Source organism: Dendrobates tinctorius, unplaced genomic scaffold, assembly GCF_039654945.1.
Source record: "Dendrobates tinctorius isolate UK_male_01 unplaced genomic scaffold, ASM3965494v1 ptg000070l, whole genome shotgun sequence".
Taxonomy (NCBI): domain Eukaryota; kingdom Metazoa; phylum Chordata; class Amphibia; order Anura; family Dendrobatidae; genus Dendrobates; species Dendrobates tinctorius.
The window spans coordinates 44,127,714-44,152,669 of record NW_027361738.1 but is presented as its reverse complement, the minus strand read 5'-3'; the positions used below and the strand labels follow the sequence as shown (position 1 = coordinate 44,152,669).

General features: G+C 44.4%; 1 protein-coding gene across 2 annotated transcripts in view; it reads left to right on the top strand.

Annotated features, from left to right (window-relative positions):
* ESYT2 (extended synaptotagmin 2) overlaps nt 1–24,956 on the top strand; it is a 159,144-nt gene that overhangs the window by 98,774 nt on the left and 35,414 nt on the right. For both annotated transcript variants that reach the window (XM_073581611.1, XM_073581610.1), the window contains exons 7-13: nt 6,062–6,117; nt 7,890–8,010; nt 8,775–8,951; nt 19,211–19,293; nt 21,232–21,280; nt 22,800–22,889; nt 23,187–23,282. In XM_073581611.1, coding sequence (XP_073437712.1) covers nt 6,062–6,117; nt 7,890–8,010; nt 8,775–8,951; nt 19,211–19,293; nt 21,232–21,280; nt 22,800–22,889; nt 23,187–23,282 — 672 coding nt within the window. The remainder of the gene's footprint in view (nt 1–6,061; nt 6,118–7,889; nt 8,011–8,774; nt 8,952–19,210; nt 19,294–21,231; nt 21,281–22,799; nt 22,890–23,186; nt 23,283–24,956) is intronic.

Below are 24,956 nucleotides of genomic sequence, written 5' to 3'. Positions count from 1 at the left end.
CCCGCCCCATCCGGTCATCGCTGCCTACTAGCGCACATGGACGCTTGCGATCTGCGCACCCTATCTTTAGCATCGTGCGCTGGCCGTGCGCTAGCAGGATTTTGCCGTGTGCTGTGTACTTTTGAAGGTGCGCCCCTGTGCGCCGAACGCAGCATGTTGCATTTCGGCATGCACGGCGCACCTTCAAAAGTGCACAGCGCATGGCAAAATCCTGCTAGCGCACGATCTGCGCACCCTATGCTAAAGATAGGGTGCGCAGATCGCAAGCGTCCATGTGCGCTAGTAGGCGGCAATGACCGGATGGGGTGGGCAGGGAGTCGGCAGGGGGCGGGGCTTAGTGGCGGCCGTGCGCAGGCCGTCGCTGCGCCATAAAGCGCAAATGTGAAACCGGCCTAAAACCATAAAAAAATCAAAATACACATATTTGGTATCGCTGGGTTCAGAATTGCCCGATCTGTCAAAATATAAAAATACTCTGATCAGTGAAAAAAATTCAAAATGTCAGAATTACGTATTTTGGTTGCCACAACAGTGCAATAACAGGCAATCAAAACATCATATCTACCCCAAAATGGTATGAATAAAAACATCAGCTCGGCATGCAAAAAATAAGCCCTCACCCAGCCCCAGATCCCGAAAAATGGAGACCCTACGGGTTTCGGAAAATGGCTTTTTGTTTTTCTAACAAACTTTGTTGTTGTTTTTTTTTCACCTCTTTAAAAAATAACCTATATGTGTTTGGGATCTGTGAACTCGTAGTGACCCAGATAATCATAATGGCAGGCCAGTTTAAGCATTTAGTGAACATGGTAAAAAAAAAGTGGATTTGCACTTTTTTTGCATATTCACCGCACTTGTATTTTTTTTTTCCCTTTTTCATGTATATGATATGGTAAAATCATTGGTGTCGTTCAAAAGTGAAACTCGTCCCGCAAAAAAACAAGCCTTCACATCGCCATATTGACGGAAAAATAAAAGTTATTTGTCTGGGAAGAAGGGTAGCGAAAAAAACGGAAAATGGCCTGGGGGGGGGGGGGGTGAAGAAGTTAAACCTCTGACTGCAGCAAAAAAGCCACACATGATCCTGTCCAGGCGTCTATTCCTACCTCCTAAGGGCCCCTGTTCCTGCCCTGTTGCTACTTCTTTGAAGGCCATCCACAGGCTGAGCTTTATAAGAGGCAGTGATTAGGACTATATACTGCAATATTTAGGTAGTACAGTATAAGTACAAGCAGTCGAGCAAGGTTCAAGTCCCACATGGGGACTTATTTAAAAAAAAAAAGTTTATTTTTTTTATTAAAAAGGCAATGTAAAAAATTCTGATTCCCTCATGTCCGCCCCTAGTTGATACACGGAAGCCTGTCAATCACTGAACCACCCACTGGACTCTTCAGCGTAGAACAAGCAGGGATTTCAAGCTAAGTAGTGCTGATTTTTCTTCCGCAGGCCTGTATATCTGTTTGCTCCACTCCTGCTGAATACAACTTGGCGTGTTCCCTTTAATAGGGAGCAGCGTTCGCCATGTTGGTCCTGTGTCCCGTTATACCTAATAGTCTTTGAAGATGTTAGTGACGTGGGATTTTCGGCAGAATCCACAGATGGATACTGAATTTTTCTATACCGCCTGCAGACGAGTTCTGCATTTTCTCAGGTTTATTACTGTGTTTTTTATTAGTGTATATATGGAATAAAATCCCGCTTGTGTGGAGCAGAATGAGTCGCTGCCGGGTGCTTTATAATGCAGGGACGGAGCACTCGTCACTCTCAGGACACTGGAATTCTCTGGCTCCATCACTAAGGCGGGATTTTTGTCCCTCTCACATTTTCCAGGCCAGGAGAATTGGCAGAAGATCGCCTTGTTGTCTCCGGAGTGTTTGTAGGACTTCTTCTCTCCCCTTATAAGGCCGTGTTGTCTAAATTAATAATAATGTACATTCTTATCAAGTGCGTCTGAGCCGGCCCGGTGACTGCTGGGCTGGAAATGTTTGTAGCATAGGCTAAGATTCACTTGGCAGCGCGCTGCCTGACCTTCTGGAGTCGGAGAGAAGGTTGTAGTCATCTGCCATAGATTAAATGCTTAATTTCTTGGGAAAGAGATGTCTTTGTATGGAGAGGAGTGTGAGCCTCTACCAAAGGGAAGGACGTCCTGCTAATCTCTCCAATATTATGGGCAGGAACCAGACTGTGTCTTAGGCTAAGTTTACCCGAGTGTATAAAAAAAAATCGTCCTATTTGCATCCATATAGTGTTCAAAACGCAATCCTTATGGCATCCGTTTACAATAGCGGTAATTAATACTAACAATGTGTGTATAAAAGCCACACTCGATACAGTTGATCCGTATTTTTTTTGCGTACCAATAGACTTGAATGATGCACATTGCAATTTTTTTTTTTTTTTTTTTTTACTTGGTCAATGATCACCAACGCACATCTGAACAGCCCAAGTGAATAACATTGGTCCTAGTGCTGTCGGTGTCATGTCACTTTTCTTTCATGGGCAGAACTTGGACCAAAAAAACGTGGTGTGAACCAGCCGACTGTTATACTGCGCTCTGCATTGGACCCGTAGGCTATGAATGGACTGACAACACACAGGCTTTCCTGCGGCCGTGCACTGAGGAGGAACCGGGAACTTGTGACCCTTTTGATCATGGTGGTAGAAGACAATCTTGGGGAAAATCCCTTTAAATTAGAGAGCGTTGAGATTCTAGTCAGATGATGGAGCGCTGAAAGATGACCCTGCCAATCAGATGATGATGCTCAAAATGTTAGCATCTCTTTGGTTATATATTTCGGGCACAAGATTTGCAAAATATGGACTGATTCACACATCTGTAGGTGTTAAAACAGTGAGGGTAGTGTCCTGTATTAATTTGATACTTAATGAAATATATATAATAAAAACTAAATATTAAAACAACCCCTCTGAGACAATGGATGGCAGACCATCCGGTGAAAGGACCACTGTACACACTGGGTATGGTGGAAGATGAAACCGGCAAGGTATCATATAAATGTAATATATGCAGCAACACACAAAATAAATAAAATAACCTTCATTAATATAGTAATGGGTGTACACATTAAACAAATAAAAAGGCATCCCAAATATATACATGGTATTATAATATGATGAGCATAAAATAGAGCTTTTTTAATAACCATGTAAAACTGGCTCAATAATGGGCAGGTAAAACATTTTTTTTATAATAATTATATACTTGTTAAGGCCCCCAAAAAGAATTTTTTATGTAGTGTAATGTGAAACAAAAGATGATGATGGCAAAAAGCCAACAAAAGAAATAAAGTGCACAGATGATATGGACAATAAATGCCAGTACGTGGTAAGGAGAAACCACCACACAATGAACAAAAGCCACACAATGGGAGAAAAAAATGGGGAACCAAAAGTAAAACAATTACCTGGTGAGCCAGTAATGGTGCCTGGTAACGCGCCCCGACGCGCGTTTCAGAGTTGATCTCCTTCGTCATCTGTAGGTGTGCGGTCCAAGTACGGACCACGATACACCTACCGGCCACGGGTCTCCTGACTTGAACTCAGCCGCTTCATGGGCATATATGAGGTTGTCAAGTTCGGGTTAAAAGATCCGCTGCCGGTCCGTGCATCCTGGTCCATACTCTGACTTCGACATCCGTGTGTGACTGTAGCCAGAAGGTGCATTTATACCAGCTGTCCGTGGCCGTTAAACGTCTACTGATCGACTATATACAGGCTGATCAGTGGGTGTTTACTGCCCTGTTTAGAAAGGTCCGACGAACACTATGTACTCAGAACTATCGCAAATCCGATCATTCTGTGCCCATGGATTATCATGTTGTCCGCAGCAAATCACCTGTTTTATACAGGATTATTATTTTTTGTGCCGACTTAAAAATCTTTGCACTCAACTAGTGAGCGTTTCGCTGGATCTTCAGGTGTTTTCCAGTCTGTTTAAACAGCTTGATAGTCGGGAATGAGCATTTTTACAAATTCTCGCTATCTCATTTGCCTCTTCTAAATTGGCCTTAAGTGTTCCTGTACCTAATATTATGACCCTCATATAAAAGGGGGCTGGGTAGAGGGGGTCCTCATATATATCCAATCAGATCCCTGCTGTAATTTTCTTGTAGTCAGTTTAACGCTGGAGCGGGAGGCTGGTGGCTGCAGGTAACAGCTTCACGGTTTGCACAAGGACAGGAGTGTCAGGAGGGTCATTAGAAGAAAGTGTATGAATGGGTGCCAGGAAGGCCTGATGTAAATGAGTTTTCAGAGTGTGTCTACAAGGATATGATGAATGATGCCGCACTCTTCAGCTGCCAGTACATCTCTCTGTGGCTATTATACCACCGCTTGTCGGTCCTGTGTGTGACACGAGTCACAGTCATATCTCTTTTACCGCTGACCACAGATAGCTCTCATGACTTGATGGTTTCTAGGCAGTGTGCCTACTTGTCCACAAACAGTCTTGTGTAGGAAATCATGTACAGAAATAAACCACCATACAACACGTAACCCTCTGGTTAATGACAATGAACACTAATGCATTTTTCATGGCTTTTTTTTTGTTCTTTTATGGTTTGTAAAATGAGATTAACATTGCTGGAGCGTTGCAGAACACCATGAGAGGGAATCATTTTCATTGTGACGTAATGCATCACCCTGTCAAAAAGGGACAGTTTTTGCTTTTATATTATTCCCGCTGCTCTTCTGAACATTCTTTTTTTTTCTGTGTAAATCCACCAGATATATGGTCCCTTTTTTATATGTAGTATTACTTTAAGTTGTTTCCTACAACTCTTTCCTAAAACTCTGCATGTCCTGAAAAGTAACCACTCTGGGGCATCTCTCCTTGAACTCTGCATGTCCTGAAAATTAACCGTTCAGGGACATCTGTCCTAGAATTCTGCATGTCCTGAAAAGTATCCACTCTGGGCCATCTTTCCTAGAACTCTGCATGTCCTGAAAAGTAACCACTCAAACATCTTTCCTAGAACTCTGCATGTCCTGAACAGTAGCCATTTTGGGACATCTTTCCTACAAATCTACATGTCCTGAAAAGTAACCACTCAGACATCTTTCCTAGAACTCTGCATGTCCTGAACAGTAGCCATTCTGGGACATCTTTCCTACAGCTCTGCAATGTGCCTTCATATTATTATTCCTAAAATTAATGACTAAATTGAAGACTGGATGGTGCCATCCCCTTTGTCAAGTGGGTGTCCCCCCAGGCAGTCTGACGTTGACAGTACTGATTGTACAATAGGTTGCAGATACGTACAGAGACTGGTGGCACTGACAGCTGGCAGTACGGAGTGTAAAATCTACCATTGATGTAACTGTAACCTGTTGGACTACAACTCCGTGTGCTCTGCCTGAAGCCTCATGCTGCCAAAGCTTAACTAATGTATGAGACCATATTTACAAAACTGACAGTATCTTTCCAGACCTTCTGAAATTTGGCCTTTGACACAGTGGTTTGGCATTTCCTCCTATTAGTCAGCAGTGCAGAGGAATAAAAAACTTTAACGGTAAAAATGTGGCTTTTTATATTCGTATTTATAAAGTCATAGTAATACTTTTTTTTTTTTTTTTCTTCCCCAAGTTTACGAATTTTGTTTTTAAAGCTAAAACACATTTGTCATTCTAGAGGAAACTGTATCGGTATAGTAATAGTATTGTCATCGCCATGGCCGGCTTCCAAGTCATCATTTGGAGGTCCAATACAAAATCTATAACAGCCCCCAATTATGACCCATAACGTGTGCTCCTCTGCAGACTGTTCTCCCTCCTGAATTCTGGAAAGGATGTACAATAACAGGGAAGTTTCGAGTTGTGCGACCTCTCTGGTCCTTATCACTTGCCCTGCAGTAAGGACGTGCCGAGGTGGCTGTAAGAGGTGCAACTCTCTTCGTTGGTTTCTAGCACGCTCCGCTGTTTCTAGAAGTGAATGGTGAGAGTCGCACATGCCCTGCCACCTCGCCATTTACAGAGGCACAAGACCGAGATGTCTGGCTTGTGGTTACTTTTTCAATTTTATGACTTTTTTTTTCTTTTTCAGCTCCTAGATATTAACTGGACAGGACTTACAAATATGTTGGATATTCCTGGTCTCAAGTAAGTTCAGAAAGTAATTTCAAGTACCAAAACACAAACTAAATTACTTATACAAGTATGTAAGGGGACGTAGCCCCTATAAAATCCTATCTTTAGTATAGGAAAGATGTATATCTTTGTACCGTGTTAGACAGTAGATAGAAAAATATTCAGGATTGAGAGTCCTCAGTAGTTGATACCTTTTAATGGCTAACTGAAAAGATGGTAACACATTGCAAGCTTTCGAGACTACTCAGGTCTCTTCATCAGGCTAGCTAGCCTGATGAAGAGACCTGAGTAGTCTTGAAAGCTTGCAATGTGTTACCATCTTTTCAATTAGCCATTAAAAGGTATCAACTACTGAGGACTCTCAATCCTGAATATTTTTCTATCTTTAGTATAGCTTTTAGTGGTTTAGGTGCCAGAAATGAAAAACTATTTGTGTGCAAATGAGGGGGCCTCGGTGCACCCTTGGTGTGGCCGAGGGCACCGCTCTCCCCCCTCATTTGCTTATTGAGCTATGTAATATCTCGTTTGTCAGTGCTCAAACTCCTCTGCGCTCAATTAGCCGCTCTGCACGGACACTGCAGCCGCGCTCACATAGTGTCATTGCCGCGGTCTGCAGCCGCCCTTGGTACTGTACTACGGACAGGCGCGCCAGCGTTGAGAGCTGGCAATGACGTTATGTGAGTGCGGCTTCAGTGTCCGTGTGGAGCCGCTATCTATGTTCTGGCAGCGTCATTTAAAATATGACATGCAAATTGAGGTGGCATAATGATGTAGAGCTCTTGGCCCCCAAAGCCTCCCCATTTGCATACACTTTTTTTTATGGAAATTTAACCAATAGAAACTATGCTACAGGTATGTTGTTTGTTTTTTTTTCAATTGAAATTTTTATTGACATTTTTCAAATTTTTACAGGAAAGGAAAAAATAATTAGGCATTTTAGATTTTTTACTATCGTTTATAGGTTAACGACCAATGTAATACTATAGTAATAGTTAAACATTTTCAAGTAGATAAAGAGTAAAATTTTACAAACACCTATAGAAGTGGTTTAGTTTTGGATGTGACAGACTCCCTTTCACCGTCACTATGAATTGAGAGCATACATGGGCTTATAGTGCACATATGGATATTAAATGGTGTTAAATTAGCGTTAATTACCCAATAATAATAATAATCAGTACATACAGAAGCTTGGAAATATCAATGTAAAGGAACCAAAGCATAAAAACAGTCTTTCCATACTTTGTAGTGTCTGCTAGTGAAAGGTTACTCTACATACCAAAAAATAATTATAATATTACTTATTACTGATATTGTTTTGTCCACATTAAATAAATATATATATATATATAATTGTAGACCCATCGCTCTGTGAATGTATTCTACATATACCTTGCATGGCAGAGCTGATGGTTTTTAGCAGATGGAAATCATCTTGTACATCGACCGTTGTTGCCACCTTGGGCCATTTCTCCTGTAACATAGGCTAATTTGGATGTCCTGGGTACAGCAGAATACTGCCTAATAAAAAATATGAATTGTGAATGCCCCCCGAGATCTTTTCTGACTGCTTGAAAGAGCAGTAGTGCCTTGATAGAGGCTCGACTGCCGCTTTCTTAGACAGGGATCTTCTGGGCCTAGTTCTCGAGATTGGTAGGGATCGGTAGGGTCCCTGTAGTGTTCAGCGATACAAAGACTAGGTGATGTCTTTCAAATCCTATAATTATCATGGCATTGCATGCTAATGAAAAAGTGAAGTTATTTTTTTCTTTTTTATTTAACAGTGGTGTCTCTGATACTATAATTTTGGATATTATATCCAACTACTTGGTTCTGCCCAATCGCATCACTGTGCCGCTTGTGAGTGATCTGCAGATTGCACAGCTGCGCTTCCCTATTCCCAAGGTGAGTAGAAAAGGAAAAAGCTTATTACTGCGTATTAATGAGTTTTTACACGGCCCTATACTTACCTGGCCATTCCTACTGTAGTAAACAAGTAAAAATGCCATTTTACTAACTAGAAGATAAGCTGATCAGCATTTTTACGATCCTGCTACCCAAACCCCATTGATCAGCCGTAGTCAGCTGGGAAGCCAGTTAGTAAGTGTTCAGTTTAACGAATATTACTAAAAGTTGGCGCAATCTGGTGATTTTTTTGACGGATCAGCCCACCAGCTGGGTCAGTTTGTCAGGGAGAAGAAGGATTTTGCATCTTAGATTTTAACATGATTGATCCAATTTGAAATAAGCTCTTTCTAATTGAAAAAAAAGTATTTTCTGACCCATTCCATCTTTATAGTGGGGTCATGAGGAAAAGCTGTGGGCTGACAGCTATCTTACATGTATGGCTACCTTTTTTAATGACCTTCTGGCTGTTTTTTGCCAAGTCTTGGTCTGAATATTAATATTTTTATCAGGGATTGAAATTTTTTTTTAATATTTATTATTTATTATTTTTTTTATTCTGATTTTTCCTTGTTTGTTTTGTCAGAGATGACAAGTTTGAGTCAAATTCGTTCTCCTTTTTATATTTTAAAGTATTATGGGGGTTTGGTATTAGCGTGCATTATGCTTGTTGAGATAGCACATATCCAAAAACTGGGTCTCCTTGGGCCTCCTTTCCCGTCTATCCAACGCATTTTCTGATTCTTCCTATTCATGATTAACAGGGAGTTTTGAGGATACATTTTATAGAAGCTCACGATTTGATGTGGAAGGACACGTATATGAAAGGGCTTGTGAAAGGAAAGTCAGACCCGTACGGCGTGATCAGGATTGGCAATCAGGTGTTCCAGAGTAAAGTCATCAAAGAGAATCTAAACCCTAAGTGGAATGAAGTATATGAGGTAAGGAACCTCGGGTGGTGGCCGGTTATCTCTGCAGGGCATGAACAAATGCCGTATAAGCCCGTACACACACTAGGAGTAAATGTACTTGTTGCATCATGTTTTAATTCGGTGTATTTATGGCTTAGCTAACTAACCCCATCATATTCCATGCCGTTATTTCTGTCATGAACAGGGTAATTCCTACTCCATGACTGATATACTGTGTATGTCACGGTGTATTTGAGGGTACTTCTGCTGTACCATGAGATCAACAGCTAAATCACATAGCTGACATAGGTTAGAACATCCATCCCCACAATCTAAGCCATTAGATGCCGCTGTCAATATTGGCCGCAGTATCTAAGTGGTTGGACAAAGGTAGAGGGCTCCATTTGTCAGTCCAATGGTTAACAGTATCCTTAGAGGAACCGGTCATGTTGAAAAAGATACCTGATCTGGCAGGAAGAGCTGATCAGATAGATATTTTTGTGGGAACACTTTCCATAAACTTTGCATTTTATTCATTGAAATCCCTAGGTTTTGTATGCATAAGGTCCAGTGGGCGGTCCTATTCAGTGATTGACTTCCCTGTGTAATGGTGCATGCGGAGATATCGGTCAATCACTTGTAGGACCGCCAACTGGACTCATCCATACAAACACCTGGGGTTCAATGAATATAATACAAGTTATACTGAATCTTTTCCGACAAACCTGTATATCATTCTACTCAACTTCTCCTTGTCTATACCGTGCTGTCCACTGATCAGACTGCAGATACAACGCGACAGGTTCCCCTGGAGATTCAAAATAACTTCATTCTGAATAGGGTTAAAAACACCAGTTTTCTAGTAACTGCAGAATTTCACTTTAGAGATTTTAGGTTAAACATAGTGACTGGTATGTGGTGTAGAATTATTGCAAAGATGTGCCCTAGGACGCTGTCTTAAATCACAATGGCCCCAACTTATAAAGACTGGTGTTTCGTACTTCAGTCTTAATGAGGGGCGTGCAGAAATGAGCTCTGAATTCATTAGAGGCGCACGCTATTTTATGAGTTTGGCGCATCTTATTAGCTGTGTGGACCTAATTGTTACTCCACCACTTTCCATGAAGTTTAAAGTCGGCCAAAGCCACGACCCAGCATCTCCCTAGCCCCAACCATTTGACAGCTGCCTGAAACTGGCGATGCCAAAAGCAGCAACATATTTTCTCTTTCGTCTCATTGGGGGACACAGAAACCATTGGTGTGTGCTGCTGTCACTAGGAGGTTGACACTATGCATGAAAAAAAATGTTGCCTCCGCAGTAAACACCCCTCCGACCAGCTGTAGGAAAATCAGTTTTGCTTAGTGTCAGCAGGAGGTGGACAGGGGTCTCTCGCAGATCCATGCCTACCTCAATGTGCGTTGTTCCTTTTCAGGTAACCATGGAGGGATACAGAGTAGATATGCTACATCTGTATTCCCACACCGGGATTATGAGTACGGCGTGTACTGCCACCCCGTATCCTCATTAATCCCGCGGGCAGGACCCTATCCCCCTAACACAGGATTCGTGTTCAGGAGGCAGCTCCTGATCCTGACCTTCGTCTCCCATCACTCGCCCACCAGAGCCTGATGATCGAGAGAGACGCCCTGCAGAAAAGGTTTGGGACAACAATCTTTTCATGCAAGTAAACCGACCCCTGTTACGGGGTGAACTGGAGGTAAGAGGCTGCAGCGTTGTATGATCTGCTCACCAGCCGCTCTAGCTGAATGTGACCGCTATAATCAGCACTCGGGTTTGCAGCCCATGGCTCTATACTTAGTTTAAGAGCCAACACTTACTTCCAAGCACGTGGTGCAGCACGGTTCCAGCCTCCTCCCGTGGCAGCGTTATGGCCCTGGGCTCCAGCAGGAGCCCAGCACGGCTGACACCAGATTCCAGCTTCCAGCGGGCTCCGCCCCCCGGCTTCCTCTTCCTATACCAGCGCCATCTTGGTGCTCCAGGAGGCCAGAGCAGGGCCCCGCCCACCACTTCCGGGCAGGGATTTCATAAGGCATCTAGGCAGCGGCAGGGCTGTTCACCTCGCTCTCTCTCATCAGCCTTCGGCGGGGACACAGGTCGTGGGTATGTGAGTACTGCACTACAGGTTGCTCCCTTACTCCGCTCTCTACCCCCGACGGTCGGCACCAGGTAAAACCTGTCAGTATGCCCAAGGGAGAGCAGTCCCTCTCCTCCTCATCTGCTTCATTGACCTTGGTCAAATATTTTGTATGTACCAAATGCAATGTCAGGCTTCCTTCAGGTCAGTCCTCGCCACTCTGCTCAGGTTGCAGCAGACCTACGGTGTCACCTACGCTAGAGAGCAGGTGCAGCCCCCCCCGCTTTGCCGGTCAGAGCTCCCACATTACCCCTGGAGCAGGAGGAAGCCACCTTGCCTGCCGCCCAGGGGCCATCCATCGCCACGGGAGACAGTGAGTGTCCAGGATGGGCCTCTTCCTTCTCTAAGGCCATGCCCGACCTTACCAGGGTATCACAGACCTTGGCAACAGTGCTTAACAGATTGCCACTTCAGACTCCTGTGGACACAGGAGCACCAAAGGAGCCTCCTTTTGGTCCTTCTAGAGGCCGCCAAAGGTATAGACAGGACCACCAACCCAGGTCCACTTCTCACTCCATCTCACCACCAGAATTCCTCTGGCCGTCTGCCTCCTCCGGGTCCTCATCCCCGGAATCAGGCGAGGCATTATCAGAGACACACTCAGAGGAGGGTTCCGAGTACGGACCAGAACAGTCCCAGGTCAAAGATATGGTTCAGGGCCTCATAGCCGCAGTCAATGAGACTTTTAACATTGGGGACACCACATCAAAACCTAGTGATCAGGTTTTTTCATTTAAGCATCATAAGACCCCCTCTAGGGTCTTCGCCTCCCACATGGATTTTGAGGAAGTGTTGGCCAGGGAAAGGGAAAACCCAACCAGGTGGTTTCAGAGAGGGAATCGTTTTGGGATTATATATCCCTTCCTTCCAGATCTCACCGCCAACTGTACCGCCTCCCCTTCGGTGGACCCACCAGTGTCCAGACTCGCTACCAATACAGTCCTCCCACTCGCCAGTGGGGCAGTCCTAAAAGATCCCAATGATAGGAGGATAGAATCCCTGGCAAAATCCGCCTTTGAGGCAGCAGCCGCTACAGTTAGGTCCATATATATTTGGAAAGAGACAACATTTTTCTAATTTTGGTTCTAGATATTACCACAATGAATTTTAAACAAAATTCAGATGCAGTTGAAGTTCAGACTTTCAGCTTTCATTTGAGGGTATCCACATTAAAATTGGATGAAGGGTTTAGGAGTTTCAGCTCCTTAACATGTGCCACCCTGTTTTTAAAGAGACCAAAAGTAATTGGACAATTGACTCCAAGGCTATTTCATGGACAGGTGTGGGCAATCCCTTCATTGTGTCATTCTCAAATAAGCAGATAAAAGGCCTGGAGTTGATTTGAGGTGTGGTGCTTGCATTTGGAAGGTTTTGCTGTGAAGGAAACATGCGGTCAAAGGAGCTCTCCATGCCGGTGAAACAAGCCATCCTTAAGCTGCAAAAACAGAAAAAACCCATCCGAGAAATTTCTACAACATTAGGAGTGGCAAAATCTACAGTTTGGTACATCCTGAGAAAGAAAGCACTGGTGAACTCATCAATGCAAAAAGACCTGGGCGCCCACGGAAGACAACAGTGGTGGATGAACACTCTCCAGAAGGTAGGCGTATCAATATCCAAATCTACCATAAAGAGAAGACTGCATGAAAGTAAATACAGAGGGTTCACTCTATGGTGCAAGCCACTCATAAGCATCAAGAATAAAAAGACTAGACTGGACTTTGCTAAAAAACATCTAAAAAAGCCAGCACAGTTCTGGAAGAACATTCTTTGGACAGATGAAACCAAGATCAACCTCTACCAGAATGATGTAAAGAAAAAAGTATGGCGAAGGCGTGGTACAGCTCATGATCTAAAGCATACCACATCATCTGTAAAACACGGCGGAGGCTGTCTCATGGCTTGGGCATGCATGGCTGTCAGTGGCACTGGGTCACTAGTGTTTATTGATGATCTGACACAGGACAGAAGCAGCCGAATGAATTCTGAGGTATTCAGAGCCATACTGTGTGCTCAGATCCAGCCAAATGCAGCCAAACTGATTGGTCGTCGTTTCATACTACAGATGGACAATGACCCAAAACATAAAGCCAAAGCAACCCAGGAGTTTATTAGAGCAAAGAAGTGGAATATTCTTGAATGGCCAAGTCAGTCACCTGATATCAACCCAATTGAGCATGCATTTCACTTGTTAAAGACTAAACTTCAGACAGAAAGGCCCACAAACAAACAGCAACTGAAAACCACCACAGTGAAGGCCTGGCAGAGCATCAAAAAGGAGGAAACACAGAGTCTGGTGATGTCCATGAGTTCAAGACTTCAGGCAGTCATTGGCAACAAATTGTTTTCAACCAAGTACTAGAAATGAACATTTTATTTACAATTATTTAATCTGTCCAATTATTTTTGGTCCCTTTAAAAACAGGGTGGCACATGTTAAGGAGCTGAAACTCCTAAACCCTTCATCCAATGTTAATGTGGATACTCTCAAATGAAAGCTGAAAGTCTGAACTTCAACTGCATCTGAATTGTTTTGTTTAAAATTCATTGTGGTAATGTCTAGAACCAAAATTAGAAAAATGTTGTCTCTGTCCAAATATATATGGACCTAACTGTACATTGTGTCCAGCCTTCGCCTCAGCCTTGGTAGCTAAGTCTGTTACAGAATGGGCCAAACAGCTTAGACAGGGCATATTGGCCGGGGCACCACCAGCGGAACTGGCGGAGTTCGCAGATCAAATCTCTCATGCCAGGAGATATATGGTATCAGCAGCCCTGGATGCTGCATCTTGTGCAGCTCAAGCATCCAGTAATATGGTAGCCGTCCGGCGGAAGGTTTGGCTAAAGGCTTGGCAGGCTGATTTGTCCTCAAAGAAATCACTGACCAATCTGCTGTTTCAGGGCACCCGGCTCTTTGGGTCAATGTTAGATCAAATCATTAAGGATGCAACGGGGGGTACAAGCTCCCTTCTCCTTCAGGCCAAACCTCGTCGATATGTTTTCAAATGTAGGGCTCAGCCCTTTCGCCGTATCCCAGCGACAGGCACTTATGCTCAGGGCCCGCAGATGTCGCAAGCACCGAGAGATAGGAGGAAGGTATCATTTCGGGCCACCCAGTCATGGCATTCCCGCAGTTCCAACAGCAGAACTACCAGGTCAGGGCCGGTCAGAGCCACTTCAGCCTGACGCCAGCAGGGAGTCCAACTCCCTTCCCAGTACCTCTCCCAGACTAGGAGGCCGCCTTCTCCTCTTCAGAGATGTCTGGCAGAATTCAGTAGAGGATATCTGGGTAAAGGAGGCAGTATCAACTGGATGCAAGATAGACTTCAACGCGCTTCTGCGATATCGCTTCTTTCTATCTCAGCCACCAAAAGATGCTGCTATGGCTCTAGGTTTTTTCTGCAGCAATCGACTCTCTCCTCAACGCAGGAGTAATCGTTCCCGAGCAGGAACGTTTTACCGGCTTTTACTCAAACCTGTTTGTGATAGCTGATGGCTCAGTTCGTCCCATACTAGACCTCAAAAGGCTAAATAGATGGGTCCGCTTACGCCATTTCAGGAAGGAATCGATTCGGTCGGTAATTACGTCTATGGAGGATCAGGAATTCCTATGTTCCATAGATATCCGGGACGCCTACCTTCACGTCCCCATTTTTCAGGGACATCAGAGGTTTCTGTCAAAAGCAGCATTTCCAGTTTGTGGCCCTGCCATTTGGGCTGGCAACAGACCCCAGAATTTTTACAAAGATTATTGCAGCGATGGTAGCTATATTCAGGGTCAGAGGCATAATATCGGTACCATATCTCGACAATATTCTCGTCAAGGCGCCCTCCTTCGCTCAGGCCCAGGAAAATCTAGCGGTAGTTTTAAACACTCTCTCCCGGTTTGGTTGGATCATAAACAGGGAGAAATCCCGCCTAACGCCAGCACAACGCCTAGAATTCTTAGGAATGGTAATCGACACCCGCCGCTCAAGGGTCTTTCTCCCAGAGAGGAAGTGGATTACCCTCCAACAGGTAATTCGCTCTTTGTTGAAATTCCGGCTTCTATCCTTTCGCGCTGCCATGAGAGTCCTAGGAAGAATGGTGGCAGCTTCAGAGGCAATACCCTTTGCCCTGTTCTGTTCCAGGATACTGGAGAGGAACATCCTCCTTCAGTGGGACAGGTCCATCTCTTCCCTGGATCGCCCCTTCCTCCCCTCCACTCAGACCAGAATGTGGTGGCTGACCTCCCCCTTGTTCATCTGGGATGGTCTTTTCCCCCTGTCCACTGGCAGGTAGTAACTACAGATGCCAGTCTCCTGGGCTGTGGTGCGGTATTCTGCCACCTGACTGTCCAGGGACGATGGTCGAAGAAAGAATCCTCACTATAAATCAACATTCTAGAACTGAGGGCGGTCTTTCTCTCATTTCTACATTGGGAAAGACACCTCAACAACCAGCCAGTCCGGATTCAAACTGACAACGCCACGGCGGTGGCATACATCAATCACCAAGGGAGAACCAGAAGTCCCCGGGCACTGGCCGAGGTATCCAGAATCTTCAACTGGGCAGAAACCGCAATTTCGGCAGTTTACATTCCCGGCACAGACAACACGGCCGCCGACTTCCTCAGTCGGGAGGGGCTCGCGGCAGGGGAATAGTCCTTACACCGGGAAGTGTTCCGTCAGATATGCCAGCTATGGGGGACTCCAGATTTGGACCTCCTGGCATCGCGTCAGAACAGAAGGTTCCAACAGTTTGTCTCAAGATACCGCGATCCTCTAGCAATAGGGGTCGACGTGCTGGTCATTCCCTGGAAACAGTTCAGACTCCCTTACCTGTTCCCTCCCCTTCCTTTCCTGCCCAGGCTGCTAAAGAAGATCAAGGCAGAAGGGGTGCCGGTCATATTGGTCGCCCCGTACTGTCCCAGGAGGGCCTGGTTTGCAGAAATTATCAATCTTCTTACAAGCACCCCCTGGAGACTCCCCGACAGACCAGATCTCCTTGCTCATGGGCCGTTTTACCACCCGAATTCTCGGTTGCTCAATATGACGGCATGGCCGTTGAAACCACAATACTGAGAGCAGCGGGTTTTTCAGACCGAGTCATTAATACAATGATCCAGGCTAGGAAGCCTTCCTCTTCCAGGGTCTATAATCGAGCCTGGAAGGTCTATTTTGGCTGGTGTGAGCCTAATTACGTCGCACCTATGCCCTATACCCTGCCATCTGTCCTAGCTTTTCTCCAGGCAGGGTTAGATGGCGGTCTGGCCCTAAGTTCCTTGAAAGGCCAGGTATCTGCTCTCTCTATTCTTTTTCAAAAGAATTGGGCCTCCCGCTTACAGGTTAAGACCTTTCTGCAAGGAGTGGCACATGCCTCCTTACAGATCCCCTGTGGCTCCATGGGATCTTAACTTGGTCTTGGAAGCCTTGATAGGTTCACCCTTTGAACCCCTACAGGAAGCTCCCATGTCTTTGTTGTCCTGGAAGGTGGTATTTCTCGTAGCCATCACCTCTATTAGGCGGGTTTCAGAATTAGCGGCATTGTCCTGTCGTTCTCCATTTCTAATTATGCACCAGGACAAGGTTGTTTTGCGGCCTCCTCCTAACTTTCTTCCCAAGGTGGTATCGGCCTTCCACCTGAACGAGGATATAATCCTTCCGTCATTTTGTCCCGCTCCAACCCATCCTCTGCAGCGTTTTTTGAATAAGCTAGACCTGGTCAGGGCGATAAGGATCTATCTGGCCAGGACCACTCCTTTCAGGAAGGCGGACTCGCTCTTTGTTATCCCCAATGGGGTGAGAAGAGGCCTGCCGGCCTCTAAGGCAACAATTGCCAGCTGGATCAGAATGGCAATTTTGGAAGCCTATCGGGTAAAGAACAGGGTGTCCCCTGCTGGGGTCAAGGCCCATTCAACCCGGGCGGTGGGCTCCTCCTGGGCGGTACACAACAGGGCATCAGCCATGCAGTTGTGCAAGGCTGCCACATGGTCATCCGTGCATACCTTTTCAAGGTTCTATAAGGTCCATACCTATGCTTCAGCGGACGCCAGCCTAGGCAGGAGAATCTTGCAGGCGGCAGTGGTGAGTTCTCCGACCTGAAGGAAGTTTGTCTTTTCCCACCCCAGGGACTGCTTTTAGACGTCCCACGGTTCCTGTGTCCCCCAATGAGACCAAAGAGAAAACAGGATTTTGGTTGCTTACCATAAAGTCTGTTTCTCAGAGTTTTCATTGGGGGACACAGCGCCCTCCCATGATTTTATTACGTGTAATGAATATAAGATGACTTACATGATAATGTCCCCTACTGCTTTTTCACTAACTGAATGTCCTACAGCCGGTTGGAGGGGTGTATACTGTGGAGGCGGAGTTAACATTTTTTTCATGCATAGTGTCAACCTCCTAGTGACAGCAGCAGACACCCACGGTTCCTGTGTCCCCCAATGAAGACTCTGAGAAACAGATTTTACGGTAAGCAGCCAAAATCCTGTTTTTGCACCGATTACTGTATATTATATATAATATATATTGCCTCGTTTGCATAGCTATTTCATTAAACAAAAGGAAACCCTTAGGCTGTGTGCACACGCTGCGGATTAGGTGCGGATTCATCCGCGCGGATTTTGTAAAATCCGCAGGTGAAACCGCAGGTCAAAAGACCTGCGGATTGCTCTGCGGTTTTGTCCTGCGGTTTTTCATCTCCTCAATAGAGGAGATGGCAAACCGCAGGAGAATCCGCAGAAAGAATTGACATGTCAATTCTTTCTGCGGATTGAAAACCGCAGATAATCCGCGCGGAAAATTCCGCACCGTCTGCACTGCGGTTTTTGATTCCCATAGGGAATCATGGTACTGTACACCGCAGCAAAAACTGCTGCGGGTCCGCAGCGGCCAAAACCGCTGCGGAACCGCAGCAAAATCCGCAGCGTGTGCACACAGCCTTAGAATTTGCTTGCACTTCTTTTTCCAGTGGAGCTCGCTGGCTGAGATGTGGAGCTTCGGGTCAGTGTTAGAAGGTTTTTTCCTTCTATGCTAACCCAGGGTTGTGACTATGGAAGGAATAGACAAGAAGAGGAAAGAGTCTGGGTATATCTGTGTTCTGCACATGACTGGGTGAGCAGAAGGCGTAACGCGGTCATAACGGCAGACGCCATGGAACGTTCTGTCCTTAGGAGTGTTAGTAAGAGCAGCTATAGAGCACAAGCTGATGTCACCAGGGAAATTCATGAATGGGGATTCCTTATAGGATTTGGACATAAGGGAGGAATTAAAAGATTTCATTGTCTGATAGATGATTGTGAACACTGATCCACAGGGAGTTTCCATCAGCCTCTGGAATTTACCTAGTTGTGTGTTATACCTAATAATGTAAGCGGACACACAGAATAAATGTGCCATTGTATCAGCTCGGTATATGCCGTGATCATAAAGGGGTTTTCCCATGAACAAAGTTAAAGAGGTTGTCCACTACTTTTTTTTCATAAATGACCTATCCTTAGAATAGGTCATCAATGTCTGATCGACCGGGTCCGGCAGCCCCCTGATCAGGTGTTATCGGTGTCTGCTTGGTAGTGGCCAGGAACTTAGTACTGCACATCCACCTCCTATTCAGATCAATGGGAGGTGGACGTGCGGTACTTTGCGGCGGCCACTATCAGAAGACGGCCAGCTCCGCACATGAGTACTTCCGGCCTGTGGCCACCAATTCCGATAACAGCTCATCTGCGGAGGTGCATGTGCCGGACCCCTGCCTATCAGATGTTGATGACTTTTCTTAAGGTCAAACAATGCTTAAAAATGGGCAGGGAAATCTTTTATCTCACAAAAGAATCAACTGTGATCCCATGCTGTCCTGTCTGCTCTCTTTTGCTTCCTCCCCTGGAGATGTGGTATGATCAGACCATGTTCCTGTACGGTAAGACACAGCCATTACACAGTACACAGCAGGGGCACATTTGTAAGATTATCTCAGCACAGGAACATTTTTTTTCTTAACACCTCCAATTGTAAAACTTATTATTCTGAGATTGATTAATTAAAATATGCTTTGTTCGTGGGAAAACCCCTTTAAAGTACTTCATCACAGGTGCACTTTTTTACTTTTTTGTTCTTCATTTTTTTTTATAATTTATCCATCATTTCCTATTTCCAGGCTTTAATTTATGAGCACCCTGGCCAGGAATTGGAGATCGAACTATTCGATGAAGATACTGATAAAGATGATTTCTTGGGGAAGTGAGTGTCCAATTTCCTTTGTTACTTCTTCACTACCTGTTGCATTTTCTAAGGTTTCCTTGTTGTGGTTTCAGACTAGTCAAGGGTCAGTAGCAGGGTTGTGAAGTCAGTGAGCCAAACCCCCAACTCTCTCATACACGTCTCATGTTTAAGTGATTAAGTTTACTATAGTAAAATGGTAACATCAAACTTTCATCACCATGATGATACAATAATTAAGCTATTTACTTACCTTAATCTTATTTTCTTGTTCGCTCTTACAGTTCTTGAGATGAGTGCAGGCATTCCTTCCCAGTGCCTCTTTGCTCTGATCTGTATAGTAGGGGCTTCACTACTGAGCATGTGCATAAAGTGCATGACAGTCATCTTGACTCCGCCTCCACAGCACTGATCACTACTGAGCATGTGCATAAAGTGCAGCACAGATTCATCTCAACTAAAAGCCCAGATCCTTAGATCAGGAACAGAACAGACATTTATAGGACATTTCATAACTTTCCCAAATTCTTATTAAAAAAAATATTCAGCACATCCTGCAATGTACTACTGTACCCAATGTAGCCACGATCCATAGCGGCTGCAGCCCAGCACATCACGTGCCTCTGACGTCACGCAGGTCCTGTGCTGACGAGCACAGCGTGACGGTCGGGCACAGCGTTCAGCACGCACAACTTTTTTTCAGCTTGCATATAGCGCTTGCTGCTGCCGCCCGCCGGGGCAGCACCGCTACCGTGACTATTGCAAGCGATAAGGAGAAAGGAACCATTTGGTTATTTAATAGAGGAGCGATATCGGTACTAAAAGGACCTGTGGAACCTGTAACTTGGAATCAGCGGCGGCTTCATTCAAGTCTGTAGCCACCTACTTCACTTCTGGCAGCCTCAACCCTTACTACTGGAGGAGGTAACTTTGATCCATGTGCAATGTCTGCTACTGGGCACCTTGATTTCAGACTGAGTTCATTCCTTTTTTTTGTGGTAGTTTAACCCCTACTGCAATAGGAGACAGGATCTATGTGCAATATCTGTTACTGGGCACCTTGATTTCAGACTGAGTTCATTCCTTTTTTTTTTTTTTTTTTTGTGTGTGGTAGTTAAACCCCTACTGCAATAGGAGACAAGATCCAAAGGGATTTATATGACTAGTTTTGTGCTAACTATACTGTTTGTCATAATTTGGTTATTCATTACTGGCTCATATATTTGTTTTTCCATTTTATTTATGTTACAGTGATTCCAAGCGCAATAGTAATATTTTTTAGTTCTATTATATATTTTAGTAGTCTGAGTCGGTCCATTTTATACCGGCGTACTGAGGATCGCTGTCATATGCACAATCCTTTTAAGATGTATGGACACTTCTAGTTTTACTCCCCAGGGATTCTATGTTTTTTAGGTTTTCCGTAACAAAACACTTTTATACATATTAAAGAAAAAACATGGGAGATACTCGCCCTCCCCAGGTCCAGCGCCAGCTTTACCCGTCTGCTGTGGTGCCTTGTGTTTTAGCTGCAGCCAAGACATCACTTCTTCAGTGCACATAACTGCTGCAGCCAATCACCGAGCTCAGCGACTTGTGCCATCTACATCAAGTAAAGCCGCTGAGCTCCTTGATATATACTAAAGTTGTGACGTCTCCACTACAGCCAAAACAAAGAGACAGGAGCAGCGACAGAAAGCCGAAGCCGGACCCAGGGAGGGTGTGAGTATCTAAGGCAAATCAGGAAGATTGTAATATTTTATTGAGGCAATTTGGCTTTTTGTTCAGCTGATCTAGTATCTCTATAAAATCTAAATCCTTCCTCTGTGAGTCACAAATGGGTATAATGTCCGCAGCACTAACATGTAATAGTAGAGAACTCCCTCACAGAAAGATAATGAAGTAGGACAGGAAATATATATTTCAGTCAGCGCCTTAAACATTTTGGTTTTCTTTCAGCCTCTTGATTGATTTGGCTGAAGTGGAGAAGGAGAGAATAGTCGATGAGGTAAGTGACCATGTGGTGTATTCGGGGACTGTATTGGGCTACATTCACACTCTACAGTAGGCGTATGCATCGGCAAAGCTCCCAGCACATATGTTACGTATATCTGTTTGTCTCCATGTACCCGAGTGTCTCTCTGGCCTCCGATGACTTGAATGGCTTCTTTTCTGCTGTATGGAATAGTGCCATTTGCTTCAGCATTGCATATCGAGATATCCTGAACCAAAAATGTACCGCATGGTATGTGATATGCCGTCCCCCCCCAGCACCTGCAGCATGAGGAGTCACGGACCATGTGCTCTTGGATCATAGCCTGGACTCCCTCTAGATCGCAGGCTTTATGTCACCATTCAGATGAGCATATTATATATACGAGTGCTGTGTTACAGCCGGACATCACACGGACCAGTGATTTTGTATTGAGCTGCTCAGATGATAGAACTGAATGTCCATGTGAAATAAATCGCAGCATTGCCCATTCAAGTATATCGGTGTGCAAAAGAAAATAAACAGATGCCAAACAGATCATCCTTATTGCATCCAGTGTTAACAGATACATTGCAATTATTATCTTAGGAAACTCTATTTGGTCTTTTGCATTTTTTTAAACTGTTATGTAGAACGGATGTTATAATGATGTAAAATAGAAAAATCCGATGACAATACGGATGAAATTGTTCATTTTGTTTCTTTTCTCGATCAATTTTTCATACTCTTGTCTGGACCTGGTCTTGTGGTTATGGTGACGCTTTGGTTTTTGTAGAAACGACGATTGCGTGATTAACACACCTTGCCTTAAGATCGGGAGACGGCACCTGGAGAGAATCCGTTCAGGAACTGCGGTGAGATGTCGGTGCGCTACCCGATAAGGAAAGTGAACACACATCGAATGCTCAATTTATAGTGAATTGGGGACTTTAAATAAAAGTAATTATTAGTGATAAGCGACTGTAACGTGCCTGGATAACGTATTATACTCGCATGCTCGGGTGCTAACAAACAGGTAATCCCTGCTTGCGTTGCAGCTGTCAGACAAACATGAGACATGCAGCCACGGCGACTCTAATCTATTACTCGAGCATGCCAAAAACACTTGGTTAGCACCCGAGCACGTTCGCTCATCACTAGTAGTTAACCACTTGATGTTCGTTCTACTTTCCTTATCGGGTAGCGCACCAACACCCCACTGCTATACAAACACGTACAGAGAACCTACTGTCTCCATATTTTAGTAAGTTTTTGTATTGCCCATGAAAAAAAAACAAGTCTTGGGCATGTTTTCTGATAACTCTGCATTGTGCTCCTGGAAATGCATGAAAGACTGATCTTTAGGTATCGGTTTTTAAGATTTCTCACAATGACCACTAAAAATCTTGGCAGAACTCATTAAGGCTAAAGGAGATTGTTCCGATTGTTCCGTCATAATTATAAATTATTACGATATATTACGTTATAAATGATTGTTCCTTTATAATACATATAATCCGCAGAGGTGTGCATGCACGGCTTCATGTCTTTATAGTGGTTTACTCTTGATGAAGCAACTTCTGGAAAACTCCATTTAAAGCTTGAATGGCTTTCTCCAAAGTCCACCACCGAGAACCTGGACAAGGTATGCGCACCACCCGGACGTGATCACAGATTACCGTAGAGTCTGCTTACATTGGGGAGATTTGTTCTTTATGGGGGGGCTCATGTATATGGCCATATTAGTGTTTTGTCCAGAGACTCCTATTAGAGGTATGAGCCCTCTACACCATAGGCCTACCACTTTATGTACAGGCATGTACAGTAGACGCTGTGTGTATAGGGGTATTCTGTAGATGTGGAGTTTGTACAGTGTTGCATAAGTTTTCAGACTCAAGCATTTTTTTATTTCTTCTTTTTTTTTTTTAACTGAATCCTGTAGGTACTGACCAGCATTAAAGCTGACAAGGACCAGGCAGACGACGGCCTTTCTGCAGCTCTGCTTGTGCTGTACCTGGATTCGGCCAGAAATTTACCTGTAAGCACCATGTGTCTCCAGGCATTGGTTTATCGAGTTGTCTCCACACATTAAATATTCCTTCCTTATCTTCAGCCAGGAATTTATCACTTGGTTTTATCTGGAAAATATTAGTAGAATTTCTTTTGCTTGAGATGCGGAGACTGATTCCCACCACCTTGATCCAGCAACATGATTAGTAGTCCATGGCTGCATGGACAGTATTCCATGGCCCTGAGAATTGCCTCCTAATTGCCGACATCTTTCCTCTTTAGACAATTTCCTCTTTAGATTAGCCGGCCTGGTGCGACTTCAATATTGCGTCGTGAGGCACAGACTACGTCACACCAGGCTGGCTAATCTAAATGGGAGCCGGAGATGCTGGCACGTAGGAGGCCATTCTCAGGGCCATGGAATACTGTTCCTGACCGCTGGACCATCTGTAGATTCCACCTATATATATTTCATGGTCTATGCATAGAAAATGCTTGACCTTGGTAGTTGAGCTTAGGACACTAATGTAATTGTATTTTTTTTTTATAATTTTGGGAATTGATTACAATCCTATTATTCTTATGTTGTGTAGTGACCAGACATCATTTATCACACAGTCATGTTCATCGTTGCAAGGGAGACTGCACACTACTGTACCATGCTTGCAGATTTGCTGAAAGAAGTGAAAAAAAAATCAATGTACAAAGATTAATATGGTCCCGTCAGGGCAATAAATACGAAAGGAAGGTATCTGGCGGCACATTAAGCTCTTGTGGTTTTGTATACCACTCTAGCTCAGTCAATGTGCTGCTATATGGTGGCTTTATGCCTCACCGTTGGTCTCCTCTAGAAGAAGTGCGTCTGGAGGATGCTGCCATTTTTTTAAGTCAAATTTGTACAAAATCTAAAAGAAAAAACCTGTGCGTAACATGAGAGCCATACAGAGATAAAGTAAGTGAAACGGCTTGGAGGTTGTATGGAGACGTAACACACCCGTGCGCATTAGAGATGGGTGCACAGCTTGTCTAATACAGTAGAAGCCCCTTGGATGGGATTTTACAAAGTATCCGCATGCTTTGGAAGAAGTCTGCAGCTGCAGATTTGACTTCTGCATGTTAATTTATGAGGATTTTCGGTGCAGATTTCATCCTTTTATGTGCACAGTCTTTTCTTATTTCTGCACATAAATCGTCAATGCCGACTTTCAGGTTGCAAATTTGCTACAAATTTTGTGCAATTTTCCAAAGCTGCTACGGTCGATCCCAAAGGGGCACATATTCTGCCCAGATCAGACAAAAGTCGCTCAGCACAGCTTGAAATGCCAAGATGCTTCTGGAGCCAAAGCCTAGTAGAATAACAATCACGCATTTACCGTCCTTCCTTGTCACATAATTATTAACGGCTTGATCCCATTTCCAGCTTTTTCCATTCAGTTCCGTATTATTCGTTCCGTCACTTCCTCCATTGTTTTGTTACTTGTGGTCTTTGTTTGCTCATATGCTTATCGTATCAGTATTATTCTTCTGTTTTTGCTTCGCTTTTGGTCATTCTTTGCTTCCTTGCCTCATTCTCATGTTTCAAGAGTATCTACGAGGGGAATTTGGGGTGTGGCTACTTAAAAGAGAGGAAGGCTTCTGGACTGATCTTTTGTGAAAACACCTCCTCCATGTATAGAACATTATTTGTGAGTTTCTTGGTGGC